General features: G+C 36.7%; 2 protein-coding genes across 9 annotated transcripts in view; one reads left to right on the top strand and one right to left on the bottom strand.

Annotated features, from left to right (window-relative positions):
* The window catches only part of LOC132911833 (U-scoloptoxin(05)-Sm1a), a 58,393-nt gene extending 49,887 nt beyond the window's left edge, over positions 1-8,506 (top strand). Inside the window, exon 4 of the mRNA XM_060968814.1 lies at positions 1,805-8,506. Coding sequence (XP_060824797.1) covers positions 1,805-1,929 — 125 coding nt within the window. The 3' untranslated portion in view covers positions 1,930-8,506. The remainder of the gene's footprint in view (positions 1-1,804) is intronic.
* The window catches only part of LOC132911820 (MICOS complex subunit Mic60), a 53,475-nt gene that overhangs the window by 14,748 nt on the left and 16,728 nt on the right, over positions 1-21,999 (bottom strand). For 6 of the 8 annotated variants that reach the window (XM_060968785.1, XM_060968789.1, XM_060968788.1 and 3 more), the window contains 4 exons: positions 20,869-20,972; positions 20,083-20,270; positions 15,118-15,310; positions 11,739-13,065 (listed from right to left, as the gene is read on the bottom strand). In XM_060968785.1, coding sequence (XP_060824768.1) covers positions 12,742-13,065; positions 15,118-15,310; positions 20,083-20,270; positions 20,869-20,972 — 809 coding nt within the window. In that variant the 3' untranslated portion in view covers positions 11,739-12,741. Of the gene's footprint in view, positions 1-11,738; positions 13,066-13,283; positions 13,422-15,117; positions 15,311-20,082; positions 20,271-20,868; positions 20,973-21,999 lie in introns of those variants that run through there. The other 2 variants (XM_060968792.1, XM_060968790.1) reach the window with 2 other exon arrangements.

Raw genomic sequence — 21,999 nt, forward strand, 5'->3', positions numbered from 1 at the left:
ATAATTTTCAATCTATAGAGATTATCATTTATCGCAACAATGATGTTGCATAGAATAAAAGAAAATGTTCTAACGTGGACACATAACTAATCGATAAACGAACTTCAAACGAGTCTTAATCGGAATTCAAATCGATCGATCGCATCATGCGAAAAAATGCAATGGAAAGCAATAAGAATTAAGAGTCAGACAACTGGAGCAATGGTCTTGAAAAACATGGAATCGGCTATCGATGGGGTAAGTGACATTCACCCGTCAATATCCCAATAAAATAGAGCGTCGAATGTCTGCCAGGAAAAAGTTGAGCAGCTTTGGACATCTCGAACGAACGAGAGAAAAAAAGAAACGAGTCGTTGGAAAAGATTCGAGTAACGCGATCAAGTGTAAATGAGACGATTTCAAATTGAAATTCCGGCCTATACTTTTGTAAATTTGCAATCGGCTAGTGCGTTAAAATAGTGAAAATGTTGAAACGGAGCGTTCGCGTCGATGCACTCAACCCTGCCGGAAATCCTGTTTCGCCAGATCCTCTGGCCTACCTCTGTGTGACAGCTTTGTTGTCTGGTTAGCTTCGAATATACAGCTTTATTTTCACCCCTTTCGCTACAATCTGTTTTATCCTGTACGTGTATTTTCCACTTTTATCTTAGTTTTTATTTTCAAGTTGGCAGAGGTTTAGTTGCGAAACAACAACATTTCCGAATAGGCTCTCGTATAATGCCGCGACCGCTCTTCGTCCTTCTCGTTCATCTACCTTTCACGGAAGAATTTTGACGAATTTTTACGCCACTTTTACTACGCTAAATATCGTCGTCGATTTTTATTCTTGTTTACCAGCTGTGCTGGCGAAACGGCTGCCAGAAACAGTTCTCCCATACTCGGAACGGAAAACAAAGAATTCCTCGAATAGACAGAAGAACGCCATTTCAGACTTTCAATACGCTTCTCTTTTTCCTCTTCCTATCTTTTATTTCCGTCTATCTCCCGCCCCTTTATCTTTTTTCTTTTCTTTTCTTTTCTTTCCTTTTCTTTCCTTTCCTCTATAAATTGATATTCGTTGAGCTTTTCTCCACGATTCGATCGGAGTAAACGTTAAACGGAAATCCTTTCGCCGATGAACCTTCCTTCTTAACGAGGTCTTCTACCCCTCTTTTGTTTCAATAACTTTTCTCGTCCCTCTGGCCTACTTTTAACAAGTTTCTCATTACTTACTTACTTCTCAATGGCGTAGAGGGGGGAGAAAGGTTCTTTCATATTAGAAGAAATTACCTTATCTTCTGGCGATGCGTGAACGCTTTCATTCACGAAACCGCTCCTTCTATTTCTTCCGTTACTGTACGCGCCTTTTACGATGGTTTATTCGAACGATGATAAAAGCAGTGACTTTATCTAGCAACCAACTATATTTAATCGCACTAGTCCAACAACTGATTTTATGTTGGTTAATATCATGGTTAATGATATAAATTACGTTGTGCTGACAATAAATATATTAATAACATCATTGTTCACCCCCTCCCTCCTCGATTGATAGCTTCTTATATTCTGGAATGTTACTATACGTAGTAGAACAAAGGAAATTTAGTCTAATTATTGTAGCAAGCGTTCAGATAATTTCGTCTAAAATTCTCAAAAAAATATAGTCTAAAATTTTGAATCTAAAATCTAAAATCCGTGTGGTGTCCAATATTGGAAGATTCGATGATCGGGCAAAACAAACTAATTCCTCGATACTAATTATTATGAAGCTCGATCGCGTGACAATTCTTGGAAATGGAATAAAGAATAAATCGTACTGTTTCAGAGGCCTGGAGCACGAGGACGTACTGTTGTCAGGAAGACGGTTGCAACTCAGCTCCATCGTTCGTATCTAACAGCTGCTTGACGATGCTTGCGATCACGATGGCGGCCCTGATGCTTCGTGGCTAATACGTCGTTTCCGGCGACCAAGAGACCGCGAATGGAAGCAACGGGATCCCTGTAACGCGAGAATCGCAGCGCTAACCGATTATCGTCGATTATTGTCCTGGCCCTCTTGCCGATTGGACGCCGACCAATCGATAGCCGTCGCCGATCGATATCACGTTCCTATCCTAATCGATTTTTCTTATCCCCGTTTCCACTTATCTCTCCTCCTTCTTCTTCTTCTTCTTTTTCATTATAAATTGATTTTAGTCACGAAATTGGAACAATGAGAATCATTTAGGATAATTTTATTAAAAGAATGGAAAATCTTTCCTGACTTTTATTCTCGTTCATTTTCTCTTCTTTTATCCCGGAGCAATTTATCTTTTCTTTGTTGAAAGAAATATCTATCGGTGTATAATAACCGTATTTGCTAATGAACATGGTTTCGCTAGTATAATACTCGGTTCGAACAAATTCATGTACAAACAACAACGAAACATAAACAAGCAAGTGCTATCGTTTCTTGTGGTTAAAAATAATTCAAATATAAGTAGTAACATGATTCTTTTCCTTTCAATTGTTCGGTCTTTGTTTTCTAGAACCATTCGCGAACGATCTTATTCAGCTTAAATTTATTATATTAGCCATTTAAAATACTTTTATCTCGTTCTACAAATAAGGCCGATTGCGAAAAAGTTCAATTCTCTTTCTTCTCCTAGGAACTGTTACGCGGGTGTTCTTTTCCCCGGCCGAAACATTTCCAACATATTCTCAAACTAAATGCATATTTTTATATAAATTAAACGTATATTCTAAGTTTTCAAATATTTAGCACCGTAATTATTATTGGCGCCTCGTAAATTACTTTATATAATAATTCTGTTGACGCAACTATTATGCCCTTGCGAAACAAATCGAATATTCATTACCATTGCATCTACACTCTTAGAAGAAGAGTTACGCTGATGCTCGCCTCCAACATCTTCGCTATTGATCCTTCAATTCGATTTATTCCAAAACTTTCCATTCCATCGCTGTGTTTCCTTGACTTTCCGTTCGCGGTTGCGTCGCGTCGTCATTACGAGCGTCGGATTTCTTCAGTCAGGCGTCCGTTCAAACTTGAGTTAAACCAATGAAATGGTATTCTTCGGGACTTTGTACATCGATGTCTTATTCGTATTATGTACTCGTTTTGAACATTTCTTAGTATCGTGGAATAATTTTTCAACTTCTTAACTGATCAAACCGAGTTATCCCAAACTCACCATTTAGATTCACGATTCACGATTAAATATAATTCTTTTATTTATAGAATTTTTATTATTTAATCGACTAATCGTTATAGGTTTCATTTGGGGATTAAACAAGCAAATCCCTCTATCGCATAGAAGACTTTTATTTTTCAAATAAACGATATTTAAAAGCGTATCGATCGAATCTACTGAAAATACAAATCTAAACCCGTTGATAGACCTAGAGGAAAGAATGAACTTAAATCTATAAAAAATAGCCTGAGAATATTGAAAATTTTTTTTATATACATGTATATGTACGTATGCATGTACGTATGTATGTATAAATACGTACACATATAAAATAATACAACAATCTTAGAAAAGAAGTTGTTTATCAGCGTTTCATTTTTGTTAAACATGAAAAAGATAAATTATACCACGTTTATACTTGCATCGGATATAGCCGCCTTAATAAATTAAATGTTTACATTGTATTTGATTTATCTAATCTCTGCACATATTATAATTTATAATTATTCATCGTTCAATTTTTTACTTCGACTTTTAGTAGTTTTCCTTTTTCATCGTATGTCGATTGCGAGGCTCGAAGAGTACGGTAGATCTCTCTGTCGAAAGCGAATTTTACTCGGCATTCTGTATTTAACAAGAACGATGATCTTTTCTTCGTTTTCAATGAAAAATTACTCCCTCTCCGTATTCTTTGTTCGCCGCGAAGCTTTACTTCTCCGCTTCTCGCCTTAAAAGACTTTTCCCTTGATTCTCGATAATCGATTTTCCATTTCTTCATTGCCTCAGAATCCTGCTCATTTTACGAATCGGTTTTCCATTTGGCTCCTCAACTTCTTCCATTTACCAAGCTTATTATTCCACATTTTCCTTCGTGACGGCCGCTTTTTTGTTTCTTCGCTGAACCTTTCCCGATACCCCGAGTATGTTCTTCGAGTCGCTCCTTCCGATCTTCCATAGGACGTTCGTCCTATCCTTTTTCTCAACCAGACAAACAAAAGAAATATTAAGCTAAATACAATGGCGACGACTGTCGATTCCAGTCGAGCAAGGACGGTCACCGCGATCTCGAGGCAAAATATGTCGGACCACAAGAAACTCGTGCCCGTGATCTCGATGGCGAATGAGCGCCAAACGTAAAATCGGAAACAGAAAAGAACAGAGCGCGAAGACAAAGGGATTCCCAAAGTGGCTGGATCGTTCGTGGTCGATCCATCTTTCTATAGATCGTAAGATTTAAGAACGAGAGAAGGTCGACGGTTTGCGGGTAAACAACGCGATAAAAGTTGAAAGAGGAGAAAGATAGGAACCGCGGAAGAAGAGAAATCGAACCCGCGTGAATATACATACAATGTATATTACGTAACCTACATACAGACAACAGTTTAACGAGGAACAGTGAGGATAATAATGATAACGTTATTATTATGGATTATTAATACTATTATTATTATTGGTTTATTATTATTATTATCGTGAATTATTATTACTATATTGCTACTAATTACTACTAATCACTACTATTACGATTAACTATTACCATTACTAAAGATTAACGACACTAAACAGGAAACATTACACCGATTATACATAAACTGAATTATGCATATATGCATGTGTATGCGCGCGCGCGCGCGCGTGTGTGTATATATATATATATATATATATATGTGTATATATATATATGTATATGTATATATGCATATATACATACACATATATACATAACAGAGATAAAGACCGATAGGCGGCGAAATTGAATGGAAAGTTTGTCGATTATTACTACTACCGTATTGTAACTTGTAACCGCTTTGAAGTAGCCTTAATAATTGTAATTAACGAACGCACGCGTGAGATATTAAAACAAACTACGTGTACGTTATTGGTTGGCGTGAGGAGACAGCGCATTGCCCCGTTTCGATTCTCTCTACATCATATCTTTCTTTCTTTTTTCTATTCTTCTTCTTCTTTTCCTTTCTTGTCAAATTAAATCTACCAGGAAATCACCCTGTAGAGTCTCGTGAGATTTTAAATTCAAGGAGTAGCTTCTCAATCAACAGTTTCAATTTTTCCACAATTTTCTATTTTCATGCTGCTCGCAGGGTCCGTCGATTAACAGATCATTCGTCTAACAACGAATCGATTACCAAGAGTAGAGATTTACGAGAGTAGCGATTGTCGCACGAGATAATTTTCAGTTCCGTTCTACCACTGAAGCACCCGATCGCATATCCAATGCTCTCTCTCTCTCTCTCTAGGTTTTACAAATTTAAATCAAATTAAAAATAGAATAAATTTTCCTTCTCTATCAAGTTCTTTTTTTCTTTTTATTAAATGGTAAACCGTCATGCTCGCGATTTTTTTAATAATTTTACAAATTAAGTAAGAAACAAAGTGCCACTTATTTTCAATTGTCATCATTTTTAAAAAACAGAATTCGGTCACACGATCGAGATCGAGATTGAAACGAGCGCATCCGTTCTCTTCTCTCCACTGACCAACGTCTGAAAATTCCTAAACAGTATGAACGTAGTACTATTTATAGTAGTACTATTAGCCGGTAAGAGTAAGCCAAGCGAGTCACAAAACTATAGAGGAAATGGTAATCTACCAGTTTCGCGAACAAGTGCAAAGAAAAATTAAAAAATCTAAAAAAAAAAAAAAAAATCACGAACGTAGCGCGTCAGAAATTTACTAGCGATTACATATCTGTTCTTCTGAAATTAGACCAAGAGACGATTTATCTAAAGTGAGACTTAGCTCGAGGTGTAGCGTAAACGATACTTAACGCTTAATCTGTTTCCCGTCATGGATGTCGACCGATCGATTAACGTTGTTGTTATTGTTGGGCGAATGTTTCGAGGTAGATATAGCAACGTGAGACTGTGAAGCGTAAAGTAAATATTTAAATTATTCGATTTCTTTAGGAAGATAACGCAAGTAAACCGATTTATCTAGTCGCGGGTTTTTGATGAAACGTTATTTCATTCGCGACGAGAAAGTTAGATTAAGTTTGGGTTTGGTACTGCCATTATGTACTGCAATGGAAATTTGCGAATTTGAATAGATAATGGATATAACGGAGAAGTAGTGTAACATGTACACGACAAAAAGAACTAAAGGTGGAAAAGTTAGCGCAGAATGGAATGGAATTTGAAATAAAAATTTCTCGTCTGACGAGATCCGATGATAGTGATATCGGCATTGGAAATTTGTCAAGTCACGGTATCATGCGATATGGTACAAATGTTAGGAATTTGTCAAACGTTGTCACGTCGCGATATTCGTCATTATTCCGATATTCGCACCATATCCTTCTGCCCAACTATTCTTATATATACATAGTTAATTATATACATGCATGTATATAATTAATATTCTGGTACTTATGATTAGTATAACGAAAGGCACGGTCACGAATTGAACTTAACAACGACACGACGACACGAACCACTCGTTGAAGCTTCCACTGTTTAAATCCGATAGCAATAAGGCGCTTCAGGCTTGAAATACGAAAAGCTACACGAGTTATCGATTTGATAATTAATTAAGAAAGATGTTTCGTCAGAGACGCAAGAGAAATTCGAGTACGAATATCCTGATTCAATGATATTTTGAAGTAAAGAAAGAATGTTCGCATTACGGCCACAATCGTCGTGGATTACCAGTTCAAGCATCGCTTACACTTTATCCATGTATTTTTATAACGCAAAGTGATGTTACGCGTAGATTCACGATCGTTGTGGCTCGAACCTCCATCTTCCACGCGGACGTACGATACACGCGTGCATGATATATGAACTTAACCCTTTCATAGGCGGCGAAAATAGTTGAAAATAAATTTCCCTCTTCCTCTATGCTGCTAAACCAAATGCGTAAACCATCGTAGAAAACGGAAAATCCAATTTTAGTACAAATATGAATTTAATAAAATATATTCGGCACTGCTGATGATATTTACCATCCTTGTTTCTAACGGATGGTACAAAGGAACCTTATTCGTAAGCAATGGTAGAAAAAAAGAGAGACGAATCAATGAAAACAAACATAGAATATATTTTATTGAATACGATGCTTGGTACTGAAATTGTTGCTTTCTTACAAAAATTAGTAGAGTCGAAGGAAATTTTGTGCCCACGAAAGGGTTAAGAAAAATCAAAGGTAGTAGAATAAACATAGATTTTTAATGATCTCTACCTCGAATCATTTCGTATTGTTATACGTATACAATAGAGAAAGGATTGTGAGAAGGAAAGGACGGAATGAGTCATCGAAGAAGAGAAGAGAGAACGAGATCGATGAAATGCTTTCGAACAATAAATTAACGAGTTGCGACGCCATATCACGATAATTCTAGGCGACTTCTTTAGCGTGTAAGATTTTACTATATCCAACGAGGGAGTCTCTGTAACGATAATAAATCTAACATCGTTCCAAGCTCTTAATAATTTGGCAGAGTTCAACGAGTAAACGAGAAATTAGAAAAAAAAGACAAGCCTGCGCCTGAAATCGAGGAAATGCGTGTCGCGCAAACGAAGACCGTCGTGCGCACATGGACACTAGATTTTCGCGAGAAAAAGTTGTTTGGGGCTGCGAGTATAGATGTTACGAGGTTTCAACGTACAGCAGCGTGACATTTTACATTCGCTTCCAGCACTGTTTTGATAGGTACGTTATTAAAGAGGTTCGTGAGAGACAAAACCGATAAAAAAAAAAAAAAACATACGTCTAAATAAGACAATTGTCCTTTTTTACTTCCTATTTTTTCGTTCCTTAATTTAAAGAGTATGCGCAAAGAGGAGGGACGAAGGGAAATGCGAGATCAGAGGGTTAGAAAGTTAAGGAGAGTTGCGCAAAACTTTATTCGTTCGCTTCGCTGAATGAATAAGCTCGTACTGTCGTCTTCTCTTTTTTCTTCCTGTACTGATTTAGAAAGTTGGTGGTAAGAGACGAAATAGAGTGTGAGACTAGAAAGCGAAAAGTATATCATTTGGTCTTTACGGTGAACGATAAATTCTTACTAGTGTGCATTTCGACGATTTATTATTTAAAGCGATGTGCGATTTATGCGGCGGTGGCTTCGAGTGAAAGAATTTTATTCTTGTGTTATTTTTCATTTTATTAATTATCGTGGAAGGATTTCACAGTCTTCGAAATTTTTGAAACGAAAGAGCAAGAGAGTCAAAAGTGGTCGTCAAAAGTAGTCAAAAGCGGAAAAAGCAAAGTGGTCAAGCTGGCTCATCGAATGGATATATACAGGGTGTTTGGCTGCAGATGTAACAAAATTTAAGGAGTGACTCTTGAAGCTAAAGTAAAATGAAAGTCGAGAATAGAAACACTGCGTTTCCGGCTTTGTTTTCTAGTTACGGACAATGAAAAATCAAGCGAAATATTCCCGCGCGCGAACAAATCTCCTTGCACGAACGATATTAGGTGATCAGTCCAAGTCGAAGTAATACACGAGCAGCAGGTTAGTTCGTACAAGCGAAAGAGACCATTTACCTACTCGCGTTAAAACCCAATTGACATCATATCGAAAATTTTCCATAGAGTAGAAATGACTAACGTTTTCTCGAATTCTTTGCTTCCGTAAATAAGTAACAAGTATAAATATAGTAGCAGGTATAAACGATGTTTATACAAATTTTACGCATGTACCGCGATCGTCCCGTCCGCGGCTGACCACACAACAATCGTATCAAGGATAACGATCGTTTTATATTCATTATATTATTTATATTATTATAAATTAGCTGCACACACTGCACAGCCATATCGCTCGCGTTGCAATGAAATAATACTTGGTATTTCCCTTCTCTATGGAAATACATAGTTTGGTCGACTACAACTGCTGGTTCCCAAACCTCGACGCAAGGAACGAGGTAGACGTAGAAGCTCGACCAACCGCACACTTTTCACGAGCTTCCGGTGGACCGCGTACTCGCGGTCGAGATTTCTGCCAATTACAAGACCGCATCGAGTGCTTGATTAAATTTGTAGAAACGTTCCACCACCAACACAAAAACGTGTAACTATATGTTAAAAGCAGAGAACTGTGTCGCGGAGGAATCATCCGTTGGGTAGCTGGTCTCAATCATTTCAAAGAATATGCTTTTTACAATTACGTAGCCTTTATCTAGTCGTTGTAGAAATTACGTGGTAGAGTAAAGACAAGATTGGATTTCGCGTAGAAGGTCGGGGTATAGAACAGCTGTTCTACTTATGTATATTGTATTTCAGTGATTCAAGTACCAGGGTGCAAGTAGATATTATTATTATTATTATTATTATTATTATTATTATTATTATTATTATTAGGATCGAATAACCAGAAAGTTTCGAACCTTCCGGAACTATTTGCAACAAAAGAAAGAAATAACAAAAGATAAGAACAATACAAGTTTTAAGTAAATTGCGACTAGAATGAAAAAAACGACGCGGATCCGAACTTTTTAGTCGTTATAGAAGCACTTTGAGATATACACAGAGATACAGCCAAGTACGATCAAACCATAACCAAGTATGTTGAAATATTCAATAAATATGTATACTTTAACCATTTATCAAAGTTATTTAGGCGATATTTTTTAAACGCATATCCTATATCGAGTAATAAATGTATACACTTATTAAATTGTCTGCTTGTACTCTAGCTTTAACAAAATAAGTCGTTTATTTGCGCTATCGTGCAACAGATTCCCGTCCGTTTTATTGTAAATCCTGTTGAACGTTTCATATCGCAACGCACCTTTTCCTTCTTAAACGGTGGATTTGTCGTGCACAGACTGAAAACATAGAAAATCAGACTGGAAATGATATTATATATTGTAAATATTTTATATTGAAAGACTTGCATCGGCACTTGAAAGAGATTCTCAGAGTTTGTTTAAAAACGGCTGCATATCTAGTTGCAGTTTTTCGAAATTCAACTGTGTTACGTTATTTATTTTAGAATTTGTACGCTCTGTTGTCACAAACGATCTCACAGAGCGTACCGATTCTTTAATAAGTGTCGTCAACGATTACCACCCCCTGTGGATTAATCACAACCATAAACTTTGACAAAGAACGAGTCCCAAAGGATTCAGAGCAAGAGGATGATTCTATTCTACGATATATATGCATATATAGATATGAGGATACACACACATTTTTAGTTTATAGAATTTGTTTTGATAAACGATTAAATAATAAAGCGACTATTAAGAAACGGAATCGTCTTATCTTTCTACCTGGTAGATAATTCCAGATATAAATGTATAGATGTTTCGGAAACAAAATTTAGGGTGTCTAAAAAAAAATCACGCTTATACATCGCAAACAATAAGCTTCCACCGCAAATATGATATTTCCTTATGCTCCATCATGTAAGTTTTTATGCTTGTTGCAGACACTACAGAATATCCTAGATCTTTTCATCTGAATTTCATAGTTTTGAAATTTGGGTTGAATTTTATATATTTGTGATTTAAAATTTCAATCGAATTTTATAAGTTTGAGATTTAATCTTTATTTCCGATCCTCTTCTTATAATCAACGTCAACGTCAACGTCAACGTCAACGTCATCAACGGATAAGAATGTTATGTTTGTTATTTCATATTTAAATCTGAAAACTGGCATTAAAACTACATAGTTTCAATTCCAACTTACGTACGTAGAATCTGTATTTATTTTATACATCTGTTTCCTTCATTCGTATCGCAATTTGTCATATAAACTTTATAATCATAAACGAACTGATCGTTAAACTAACAAACTGAAACTAGAATCTAGACTTGATTGAAAATTAAAACTAACAGGGAAACAGGGTGTTGCAGGTACAGTTTCTACAAAGTTCTATTTACAATTCAAATACACAGTAATCAATGACGAACACCATTTATTGCTCGGCTTGATAATCGCTTCACATCGATGCAATTAAACTTTTTTTACAAAAGTGTACATGCCATTCACAATACGTGATTTACTCCCGTTTGTCTCGTTTCTTCGTTCGATCCCGACTCATCACTCAAGACGTACCAGAGATATTTCACCCTCTGTCGCTGATAGACTTTGTTATCGTCAAATTCTGTGAATCATTCTCATTCTGCTTTGCCAATTCTAAGTAGGAACAAGCTTTATTCAAGTAACTGTGCGCCTATTTAACTATTCGACTAACCTAAACGCTTCATCATCAACAGGCAAAGGAGAAGCACAGAAGAAGCAACATGTTCTCTTCGGTGTTCCATTCTGAAGCATGACACGTGGAGCAAATGAGCTCTCTCAAACTCTACTAAAAACGGACAAACGAAAGAAAAGGAAGAAATGGGCGAGAGAGAGGGAGAGAGAGAGAGAGAGAGAGAGAGAGAGAGTGAAAAGTAGGAAAAATCTCCCTCTTCGACAAGTCCCGTTAGTGACTCGTTCCAAAAAGGGTAGACACCTGGTTTAAAGTTCTTTCATGTTCGAGGATTATTCCAAGTATTGCATGGATTTTTCGTTTTTTCGGACATTTATTCTGTTATTTGATTTAAAGTTAAGAGATAACAGCAACAATTCTTTCAGACGGCATAGACGTTGCTAAATAAAATATTTATAAACAATTTAATTACCATATACAATTTAAACGCTAATAAGATGAATAAATTTCGAATACCTGAATATTTTGCACACCACCCAACGTTTTTCCTTTTCCAACTTAAAAAGTCTACTTTCGCTTGTTTAAGATTTTCGCACATCGATCGTCGCGAAACGCCTACAATGTTGTCTGAAACGAGCAGATTTTCATCAGATTTTGTGGCAACGGCACGAGCTCGCCAACTTTTTCAAAGTTCTCTGGTTCTTTGTCTGAAACGAGCGGTGCCCCAGATGGTGGGTATGTGATAAATCTGGGATTAACCAACGGAAACGCGAAATAAAACGTTTTAATCCTGCAGATAACTTTCCACCGTGCAGATTTCATATTTCCCTATGTTAAGACAGATAACCTCCTTCCTAAAATTTTTTAATAGTTCTCCTTGTTTCTTCCATTTTATGCTTTATTTATTCATTTATTTATTCATTTATTTATTTTTATTTATTTCTTTTTTCCTTTTTTTTTTTTTTTTAAGAAACGTTTCACAGGAAACAGCAACGTATCTTCGACTTGACACTTCCGTTTGTTCGTTCGAAATGTTGGGAAACTCGCATCTTCTGCTACACTCTAATTGTCTTATCCCTATTTCTGTTGAACACTTTGATATCAATCGTATATTAATGTTAAACAGAACAATATATATGTATATCAAAACAATAATAATGATAGCGACAGTGATAGTAATGATAATGATAATAACAACGACAACAACAACAATAACAATATTTCTCTTAATCGTTATACAGTAATTTATAGCCAAAGAAAATACAGAATGTATTCGGCAAAAATTTCATGCTTTTCGTTTCTCATTCGTGAAAATATCGTATGATACTATTGATTAAATATTCGTACATCGCAATGCTGGTAAATGGTAATTTTTTATCCAAGAAATTTGGTAAAAAGGTTCTTGCGGGAAATACAGATTTTAAAAATTCGTTAAATCGTAAGAGGTGGTATTCTACGAATCTCTCTGCAGCAGAAGGATCCTTTTGCCTGTCTCCTCGTTGTTCCAGCTTGAGTCTAACTGCAAAGAAACCTGAAATTTCGCTAGTTTTGCATTCCCAGAAATCCCAGATGTCTTTTTCCCATCTTTCCACAGTTTCCATCCGAGAATACGATCGATAGCAGTCTGAACGCTGTTGTACGTCCATCCACGTGTCCTCAGCCTTCTTTGACGACGTTTCCGCGCGAGAATTCTTCTTCTTCGACGACGTTTCCACGCGAGCATTCTCCTCCTTTGTCGGTCGTCCACGGCTTTTTCCAGGCGAGGCTTGCTGGAACACTTCGAACAACAACGAAAGGAACGTTCTCCAGTGTCAACGTTTCCCCTGTTTTTATTTTTTTTTTTTTTCATATTTTTCTTATTTTTGTCTTTCGTATCGCATTTTCAGTTTTGTTTTGTTTTTTTTGCTTTCTTTCCTTTTTTTTTTTCGATTTCGTGAAGCTTTCGATCGTTTGTTTCTTTGGAACGGCTTTTTTTTCAATTTTAGTTCGTTTTAGATCTCTCACTGTTTATTCGTGGTCGGTTTCGGTATCGGCGGTTTGACGCGAGAATTCAAGAAGGGACGAGAGCATTCTGGCCGGCGGAAGTCGTATCGATTTCTGTCGATTTTGCCAGCCCTTTGCTCTTTCTTTTTACTGCAAGCAAAAAATCGTGAATCATACTGTTAACGCTGTAAGAAGAGGGCGGTCAACCTTTCCAGGGGTGAAATTTGTGTTTTGTCTTTCGCGTTATACATACACGTATGTTGGGCTGAAAATCATAACGATGTATCCATGTCGAGATTTTGATAAGGTATTTCAGCTGTTAAAAGTATGATCGAACGAAACTGGGTGAGCTTAAAACACTATAGGATTCTCAACCCTCCATACGAACACTTTTCTTCGTATCGCGATTTTCTCGTCTTTTTATTTATTTAACAATTTATTAGTAATAGTATTATTATAGTATGTATTTATCGAACAGTATTGTAAATCAAGGGTTCGTGTAACACACCACTGGAACGATCAACCCTGTTACGTTCTACCCTGCTTCGGCTCGCTTGGCTCGCCCAATCGTGTTTTTCTATCGTTAAACAAGTTTCCCAAGTTGAAGGAAAGTATGAAAGAGTCCTTTTCTTTAATCCTTTGCCTTATAAACTTTTTCGTACTTACGAAAATTTTAGCCGTTCACTGTTGTAATAATAAGAAGATATTATATCAAATTGTATGAAAATATTGAAATATTATTCATAATTTAAAAACTAGAAACTGAGATTCGAGTTGAAAGTTACTCTAACGAACACGACATTACATTACATCTTTGTTGAATTGAAATTATAACTTTTTTTCCATCTATAATATACAATCGCTATATAACAGTTTCAACACTTATAAGCAATCTGTGGACGTTTATGCAATATCTTTGTTCGTATCATGGTGAATTATTAAAAAAATTATTAAAGGAATAGAATCTAAGCGAAGATTTGTTTCGTTCGTTAAATACAGTCATTTTAGTCGAAGAGTTCTAACTTTGGATTTTCTATAATACGTTTTTATGCAATTTCTCATACGTTGTATACTATATATTTGTTGCACGTTTCCTACAAATACGTAATCATCCAGAGTCTAGCTACAAGACAAGGGGTTAATAGGTATATGCGTGTATATTGTGTTTTAATTTCATGCTAAAGTTTCCCTTAAATACAAATATTCAAAGATAAAGAACGTTGAAAGAAAAAAACAAGTTTATTAAGTAAATTATGAGAGGAGGGAATAAGAATAACGATGATTAATCTTCGACGGATAAAATAAGGCTATTTTTATTGACGATTTTAATACACTATTCGAAAAATTCGTATCGATGAAGTTCCAACAGATTATACTCGAGCTATACTCGATCCACAAAATTATCAAAGCAAAGTGTCAAAGCTTCCGATGCGAGTCTCTTTTTTCTTTTTAATCCGATCGAAAAAATCGAAAAATATCGAAAAAACAGAAGATGCACCGGAAATCATAAATAACACAGTTCGAGAATTTTGTTAAACAATCCCAGTATATTTAAGTAGTATCTTCCAATCAATGTTTATAAAAAATCAAAAATACATTGCTCGGAGTGTCACCTTGAATTTGAATTTGGCATTTTTTTTTCTTTTTTTTCTTTTTTTCTTTTTTTCTTCTTTTTATGTGAAATCCGTCGAAAGCGAAATTTCACCGAGAAAACTGAATACATTTTCGCGACACTTTGACAGAATTCTATTTGAAACTATACAAAAATTTGCCCTAGACAAGATGTCTCTCGTTCTCTATTATTCTCTTTTGTTGCTTTTGTTTTAGTCTAATCGTTTCGACTGACCTTCGAATCTCCAGCGCCGAGGAATACTAGACCTATAGCACCAGCATACGCCAATAGCGTGTCCACCGCCTGCTGAGTCTCCAGAAGGATCCTAGTTTCGTTCATCCAGTCTCTGGCGATGGATCTCGACGCCCCTTTCAAGAGGTTCATGTAGCGGAGAGTCATCTTAAAGTCCCCACGATCGAGCCAATATCTGAAAGCAAAGATTCCACAGCTGTTAATCAATCTGTTAATCGCGAAGGACGAATTAATTCGTCAGTAAAATTCTAAATTTATATTTATATTTATTTATATATTAAGATCCATTCCATATTAGAGAAATGTCTAGTTAACTGGATAATTTTGTTAACAGCTGCAAATACATATTGCGATTCACATTCGTAATATTATTTCGTTACATATATGTATAACACAATTTTCTATAGTAAAACTACACCTGCTACTATACCAACTAGACTTTACTTTTCATTTCAATAAACATTGCGTCGGTTTAATATCTCAAACATTGCCACGTACGTTTCATTTTTACCATCAAAGTTTATAAAATTCATCTGGATCGAACAAACAGAATCGAAATAAGACGAAGGAGATCGGAGTCTGATATCTGACAATATCGCTGGGAGATGGGAGGCGAGGGGCACCGATCAACAAACGAGTCATAGATGTAAAAGCGTACTAGGCGGAAACCGGGGATTGCGCTCGTCTCGAAAAACTTCTTTTCGAATTTCGAACCAATATTCGACCAAATTGCCTGGCTAATGGCTAAACTGCAACTTTAGATCAGCCTCTTTCACCCCTCTGTATCCTCCGTAGTACCTGTATTACGTTACGTAGCTTCGTTTCCAACAAATATAGCTTACTTTATTAAGAGAAAAATATAAAGAATGCTTCGAAGAATCGGAATTTCACGCAAACGAGGTAGATCGCTCAAGATAAGCAAAACCTGGATTATCAAGCATCTGTGGATATACAGGGTGCGCCGTTAGAATTCGGACAGAATTCAATTTGTAGTTCCCACCATATTAGAATTCAGATGTTTGTGCTGATTGACTCTGAAGTTAGTTAAATATGTCAATAAGTCTTCTATAACCTCAAAATGACAGAACTCGTTAAGCAAAACCCGGAATACGATAGAAGAGCGGCGATTATAGAAAGTCTTCGCGCCGGGAGAACGCCGGTCGAAATTATAAAATTCTTTAGCTACCCAAGATCGACGGTATACGACATTGCTAAGAGATACGCAGCCTCAGAGTGGTTCGAGAAGGGTTCTCCTTCTCCGGCGAGAAAAGTTCAGCGTTGTCTCAAGTGAGGGCGACGTCATGCCTCCGCACTTCTTCCAAAAAGGCGAAAGAATCACAAAGGAGGTTTATTTGGAGGTCCTGAAGACAGTAATAAAGCCGTGGATGGAAATTACGGCTTCTGGAAGGCCGTATTTATTTCAACAAGATGGCGCACCTGCTCACACAAGTCATCTTGTTCAAAATTGGCTCTCTGACAATGTGGACATGTTTTGGTCGAAAGATTTCTGGCCTCCTAACAGTCCCGACCTAAACCCATTGGACTATTACGTGTGGGGCGTTATCGAGAGACAAACTAATAAATGCAGGCACCCCAACGTCAACTCCCTACGAGCTGCTATCGAGTCAGAATTCGCGACAATTAAACGCGACCAGTTGAAGTCAGCGTGCTCGCGCTTTAGAGCAAGAATAGAGCAGGTCATAGAGGCAGAGGGTGGTTACATAGAATAAAAGTTCTCAGCAAGGACCCTTTAAATGAGATATAACAACATTTTCATGTGTTTTTGTGTATTGACTTAAATAAACAACTTTCTGCACAAAACTTCTTTTGTCCGGATTCTAACGGCGCACCCTGTAGATGCTCGGAGGATACTCGACATTTCTTTAAATATCTCGTTCGTTACGTCACGTTTCAAGCACTTCAACTTCCTTTATCCACAAATTTAAAGGTTGAAGCAGGCGAGTTGAAATCGCTCCATTGATAACAAGCATCTCTCACCAAAAGCTCGCAACTATGACGGTTAATCGCGTGTGACGCGTCATTCACTCTTGGAACGCAGCCGAACTCGAGGACGAATCGCTCATTTCCATTTCCATTTCCATTTCCATTTCCATTTCCATTTCCAGGCCAGGGGTTGATGTAACGGTTGTGTCGTCGATCGTTCTCCAAGAACTTCACCACGCGCATCGATTAATCGGCGCGCGCCACGATCGAGCTCTGTTTCGTCATGGATATCGTTACATAAAAATGGAAGAAGAACCTGTGATTGGTTTTGGCTTAATAGGCTTTCCGATAGAATTTCAATGAGAGTTGGGGAGATTGGATCGCATGTATGAAAAAAGGAGGATACAGAAAATGGAAAAGGATTGTTCTGTGATTTGCGGACGTGTGTAATACGAATTCAAGTGGAACAGGAAAAACAAAAATATTCTAACAAGTAAAGAAGTAGAGAAAGAGACGAGCATGTCTTGCAAGACGCGAGAAAGGCGAAAAAAGTATCGGGAGTAAAATTCGAGCAGCGTCCAGCGATCTTCGCCGGACGTTGAACTTCAATTTCCGATACTGTTACCAACAATTACTATAATTTTATCAATTACTAGGCCGACAATGCTAAAAGAAGTAATGAATTTGTTAAAGAAGCCTGTATCGCGTACGTGATTCTCCAATTATTTCGAACAATTTATTTGAAAGATTCAAAGTTGCGGGAAATCGGGAAACGGGAACGAAATTGTTTGGAAATCGTTTAGAACGTTTAAAGAAATACACAAGAGAACAATTCTATACATCCTTTAAACTTTATAAATGTCACAACTCGTATCACAACTCGTTTGCTTCTCAAATTTCTAACATAAAATTGAGAAATTGCCGTGTGGTGCTATTCGCAATCGCGTGGCTGTTTTATTATGGTTTAGTTTATGTGAAAGACCTGTGAAAACCGCGGAACAGCAACCACGAGCTCGTATCGTTAATGTTGCACAGCGATATTGTATGGCATTGCGACATGAGAACAAACGAGCCTTAATGCTGATATCGCAAACCAAGAAACAAGAGTTTCCCTCGCGTTACAAAAAGGTCCTCTTTCTTACATATCCTACATAATTCACGAGAAATCCCTGAATTATTCCATGTAATTCTCGTCAAACTACTCGTTTTCTAATTATCTTGAATTATTTTCGGTTCGTTCGTTCGTTCCGCGAAGTGAACAAATTCGACCAAAAATTTAATCACGAAATTCTCATACGAACGACTAGAATAGACTGCCTGAAGAGAAGCAATTATTCATTATAAATGATTAACTACTCTTTCAGAGAATAGTTTTAAGCTGTTGAGGAACGCCAATACATATGTATTTATACATTTAGTTTCTCGTTTCTAGTTCAAATAAGATAATAATGGCCACTTACGATGTGCAATTTCAGAATATTTCCTAGTATTATTTGTCTTGTTTAATACTTATTTATAAATATATTTTAGATACGCGCGATTAAAAGATAAGAAATACTCGATTCGTTTTAATCAACGAAATTCATCGCCAAACAGGTTGAGAAAGTGTTGCTCGAGAAATCTTTCAAATTCGCTCCTCTTTCTTAAATGCAATATATATATATATATATATATATATATATATATATATATATATGAAAAAAGGAGGATACAGAAAATGGAAAAGGATTGTTCTGTGATTTGCGGACGTGTGTAATACGAATTCAAGTGAAACAGGAAAAACAAAAATATAATATATATATAGTGTAATAATATTACAGTTTCACTTAATATTATTCTATTCGAAAATCTTGCCTAAAATAAAAAATCTCTTATAACTTATTTCAACAAGAATTTCATATATACCGGCAAGAAATTTTCAAAGCAAGAATGCTTTTATAATTTATAATCCGGTGGAAAGTACGATATATAAAGACGAATTCGTTGTTCGAGCATCGGTCGCCACGTTTCAGCCCGTGGCCAGAGAGGATGGCAAACGGTGTAACAAAGTGTAGAACGTGTCGGTGAACAAAGGGTCGACGACAATACCGCCCCATCGTCATCAAATCGCATCGCAGTCGCCGCGCCAAGAAGAAACAACGACAACGCGATTGAACGCGATGTTGATAAACACGGGCCGGAAAATTAATTTCCCTGTTTGGCCAGAGTTGCTCGCTCGTTCCTTCCACAGCAATTCTCTTCATCTGCTAATTAGCAGACGCGACCCGATTTTCACAATCATATTCGACACTGTAATTACGCTTCTACTGTGATTCCGCGTTAACAACCATTCATAGAAACTGCCTCGATACGCTTTTACAACGATTAACTTTACTACCATACATTGGATTCCTATGGATTCCTATTGGTTCTAATAGGGCTTTCAATATACACTTAAAACGTACTCTAATTTTCTATTTCATAATTCTATTCTAACTAAAATGATTTAAATAATTAAAAAACGAATCATTGAGAGGATTTGAACGATATATAAGTTTGAATGAAAGTTCTCAGCGCAAAACTTTGTCTTGCCCAAAGATCGTATCATCGATCATCAGTGAGTAAAAGAATACAAAGACACAACGAAGATAAAATATCAGTTATATTTTGGATGAACTCGTTAACGCGCTACAAACTACGAGTGAAATCGTGATCAAACGGTTAGTGTAATATTTCTTCGGGTCGCGTTATTTCTTCAACATATTTAAGCGAAAATGAAGAATAATTTTTCAAAAATAAGTTAAATCCACGAAAAATCGTTCTGTTGCTAAGTTGACTTTATTTTCATTTACATTTTATCTACCAATAATTAAAATATTTATTTCTATATTATACGATACATGCATATACATACGCGCATACGCGCACACATATATTGCAAATAAATAAAAAACAAACAATATAAATAACTATCAGTTCGATGACTAACGGTAAAACAAAATTCAAGTCGGAAAAGGTACCTACCTGGCCCGATGAAGAATGTCGAATGTGTTAAGATTGCTCGCATCGATCGGCTTGTCCTCGATCTCACTTTGGGGAATGGGCTTGGCGTTCTTAATCATCAAGTAGCTTTGAAGATAACTAAGGAAATAGACAGGCAGTGCAGCACCTTCCTCGGGTACCATGGCTAATCGTCTGGCCATCTCTTCCACCTGAAACGTAAAAACGGTAGGCCATAAATTTGTCCTGTTCCTCGAATAACTCCTTATCATAAACTTTGTAATCCTTGGATCGACCAGCCATCACCGAAAATCCATTGAAATAAAAAGAAAGGATAGTAGCATCCGAACTGCAAAATTTTTTATCTGAATGTATTTTATCGTCGGTATTTTAGATCGTTAAAGGCGATAACGAGAGGCAGTTTTCACAGAAATGAACAATTTGGAAAATTTCACCCTACGAACATTTGACCGACAAAGGTGTTAACTGTAGAAATCCGCGTAAGATCGTGATACGATCGTACAGAACGGTAAGCGGTAACAACCAGCGACCAGCGAAACAAGCAATGTTGCAAAAGATGTTACGAAATTGCAAAACGCGACGGCCAACTATGTTCTCAGAGTTTATGCAATGTCTTGTATTTTTCAAAGTTATTATGTAGTCTTCTTAGGACAAACTTTGGACAAACAAGTGGTAAAGAGTTTACAAGGGTTGAATAAAGCGTTGCTTCTACAGTTAGCTGTATTTTGAACATATTCGTAGCCACTTGAAATTTTGACACGATAATGACAAAAGTCAATGTGAAATTACCTTGAGGAACCTTGCACGAAGTACGTCTTCCGGGAACACTCCCCTCTTCGCAGCCTCCTCTGGAATGCCTTGAATCGCTGCTTGTACCAAAGGATCCTCTTTGGCTGGCAGAACGAAACAGAATCAACAAACCTATTAACGAATTTCTCGAAAATAATACATTTGTTTCTGAAAACTGAAAAAAACGATCGATCGTTAACCAATGCGATTAATATTTCGAATTCTATACGAGAAATTATTTGTTTAATATTTCCTGCGTTTAACGTCTCGTGCTGGTATCGGCGAGAGAAGTCGGATATGTTTAGGAAAGGCGGCTAACGTCGTTGAGAGTAATCGCTAAATCACCCCCTGCCTATATTCACGAACAGATAATAAAACAATTAAGGCAACTCGTAAACTCGTGACATTGTAGGAATTCACAACTATAGCGTTAAACAGCTAAACTTGAATCAAGCAAAAGTAACTCGGCCACTGAAAATTAATATATGAAAATTAATATATTAAATGAAATTAAAACTGAATGGAGCTAGAAGGTTGTCGTTAGAGGCGTGATGACGCGAGGCGATTGTAAATGTTGGAATTATTAAAGCGAAATACATATCGTCAATCGAAAAACTGCAAATAACTGCGAATAACTGGTGAACATTATGAAACGTAAACCACTTTCGTTGTAACGTGATGTATTATAAATACTGAATACTACAGGTTACAGGTGAAACATGTACATCTATGGTAGCAGTCAGTCAACACGTCATAGAAGAACTAACCATAGTTCTTCTATGCTTCTCTTCGGAATAGAATTTTTAGAAATTATCGAGATTTAAAGAGAAAAGATTTAAAGCCAGTTTATTCGCGTAATTAACAGAAATTAAAAGCGCGCAGGGGGAGAAAGGGGGTTAGGTTAACTGTTAAAAGAGCGCGAAATTACCGCCCTTATTTCACCGATATTTCAAACTGAAATTTCCACTGGAAAATTAATTAACATCGGACAACGTTGACACACTCACTCCCCTACCCCGATTCCTCTTTAACAAATCGCATTACACCAGATGGCGTTGCTTCTACCGACATACAACATACATTACTTTGCAATATTACGAAATTTTGCGAAATTTTGTTCGGCACATGGAA

The sequence above is a fragment of the Bombus pascuorum genome, chromosome 11 (genome assembly GCF_905332965.1).
Source record: "Bombus pascuorum chromosome 11, iyBomPasc1.1, whole genome shotgun sequence".
In the NCBI taxonomy this organism is placed as follows: domain Eukaryota; kingdom Metazoa; phylum Arthropoda; class Insecta; order Hymenoptera; family Apidae; genus Bombus; species Bombus pascuorum.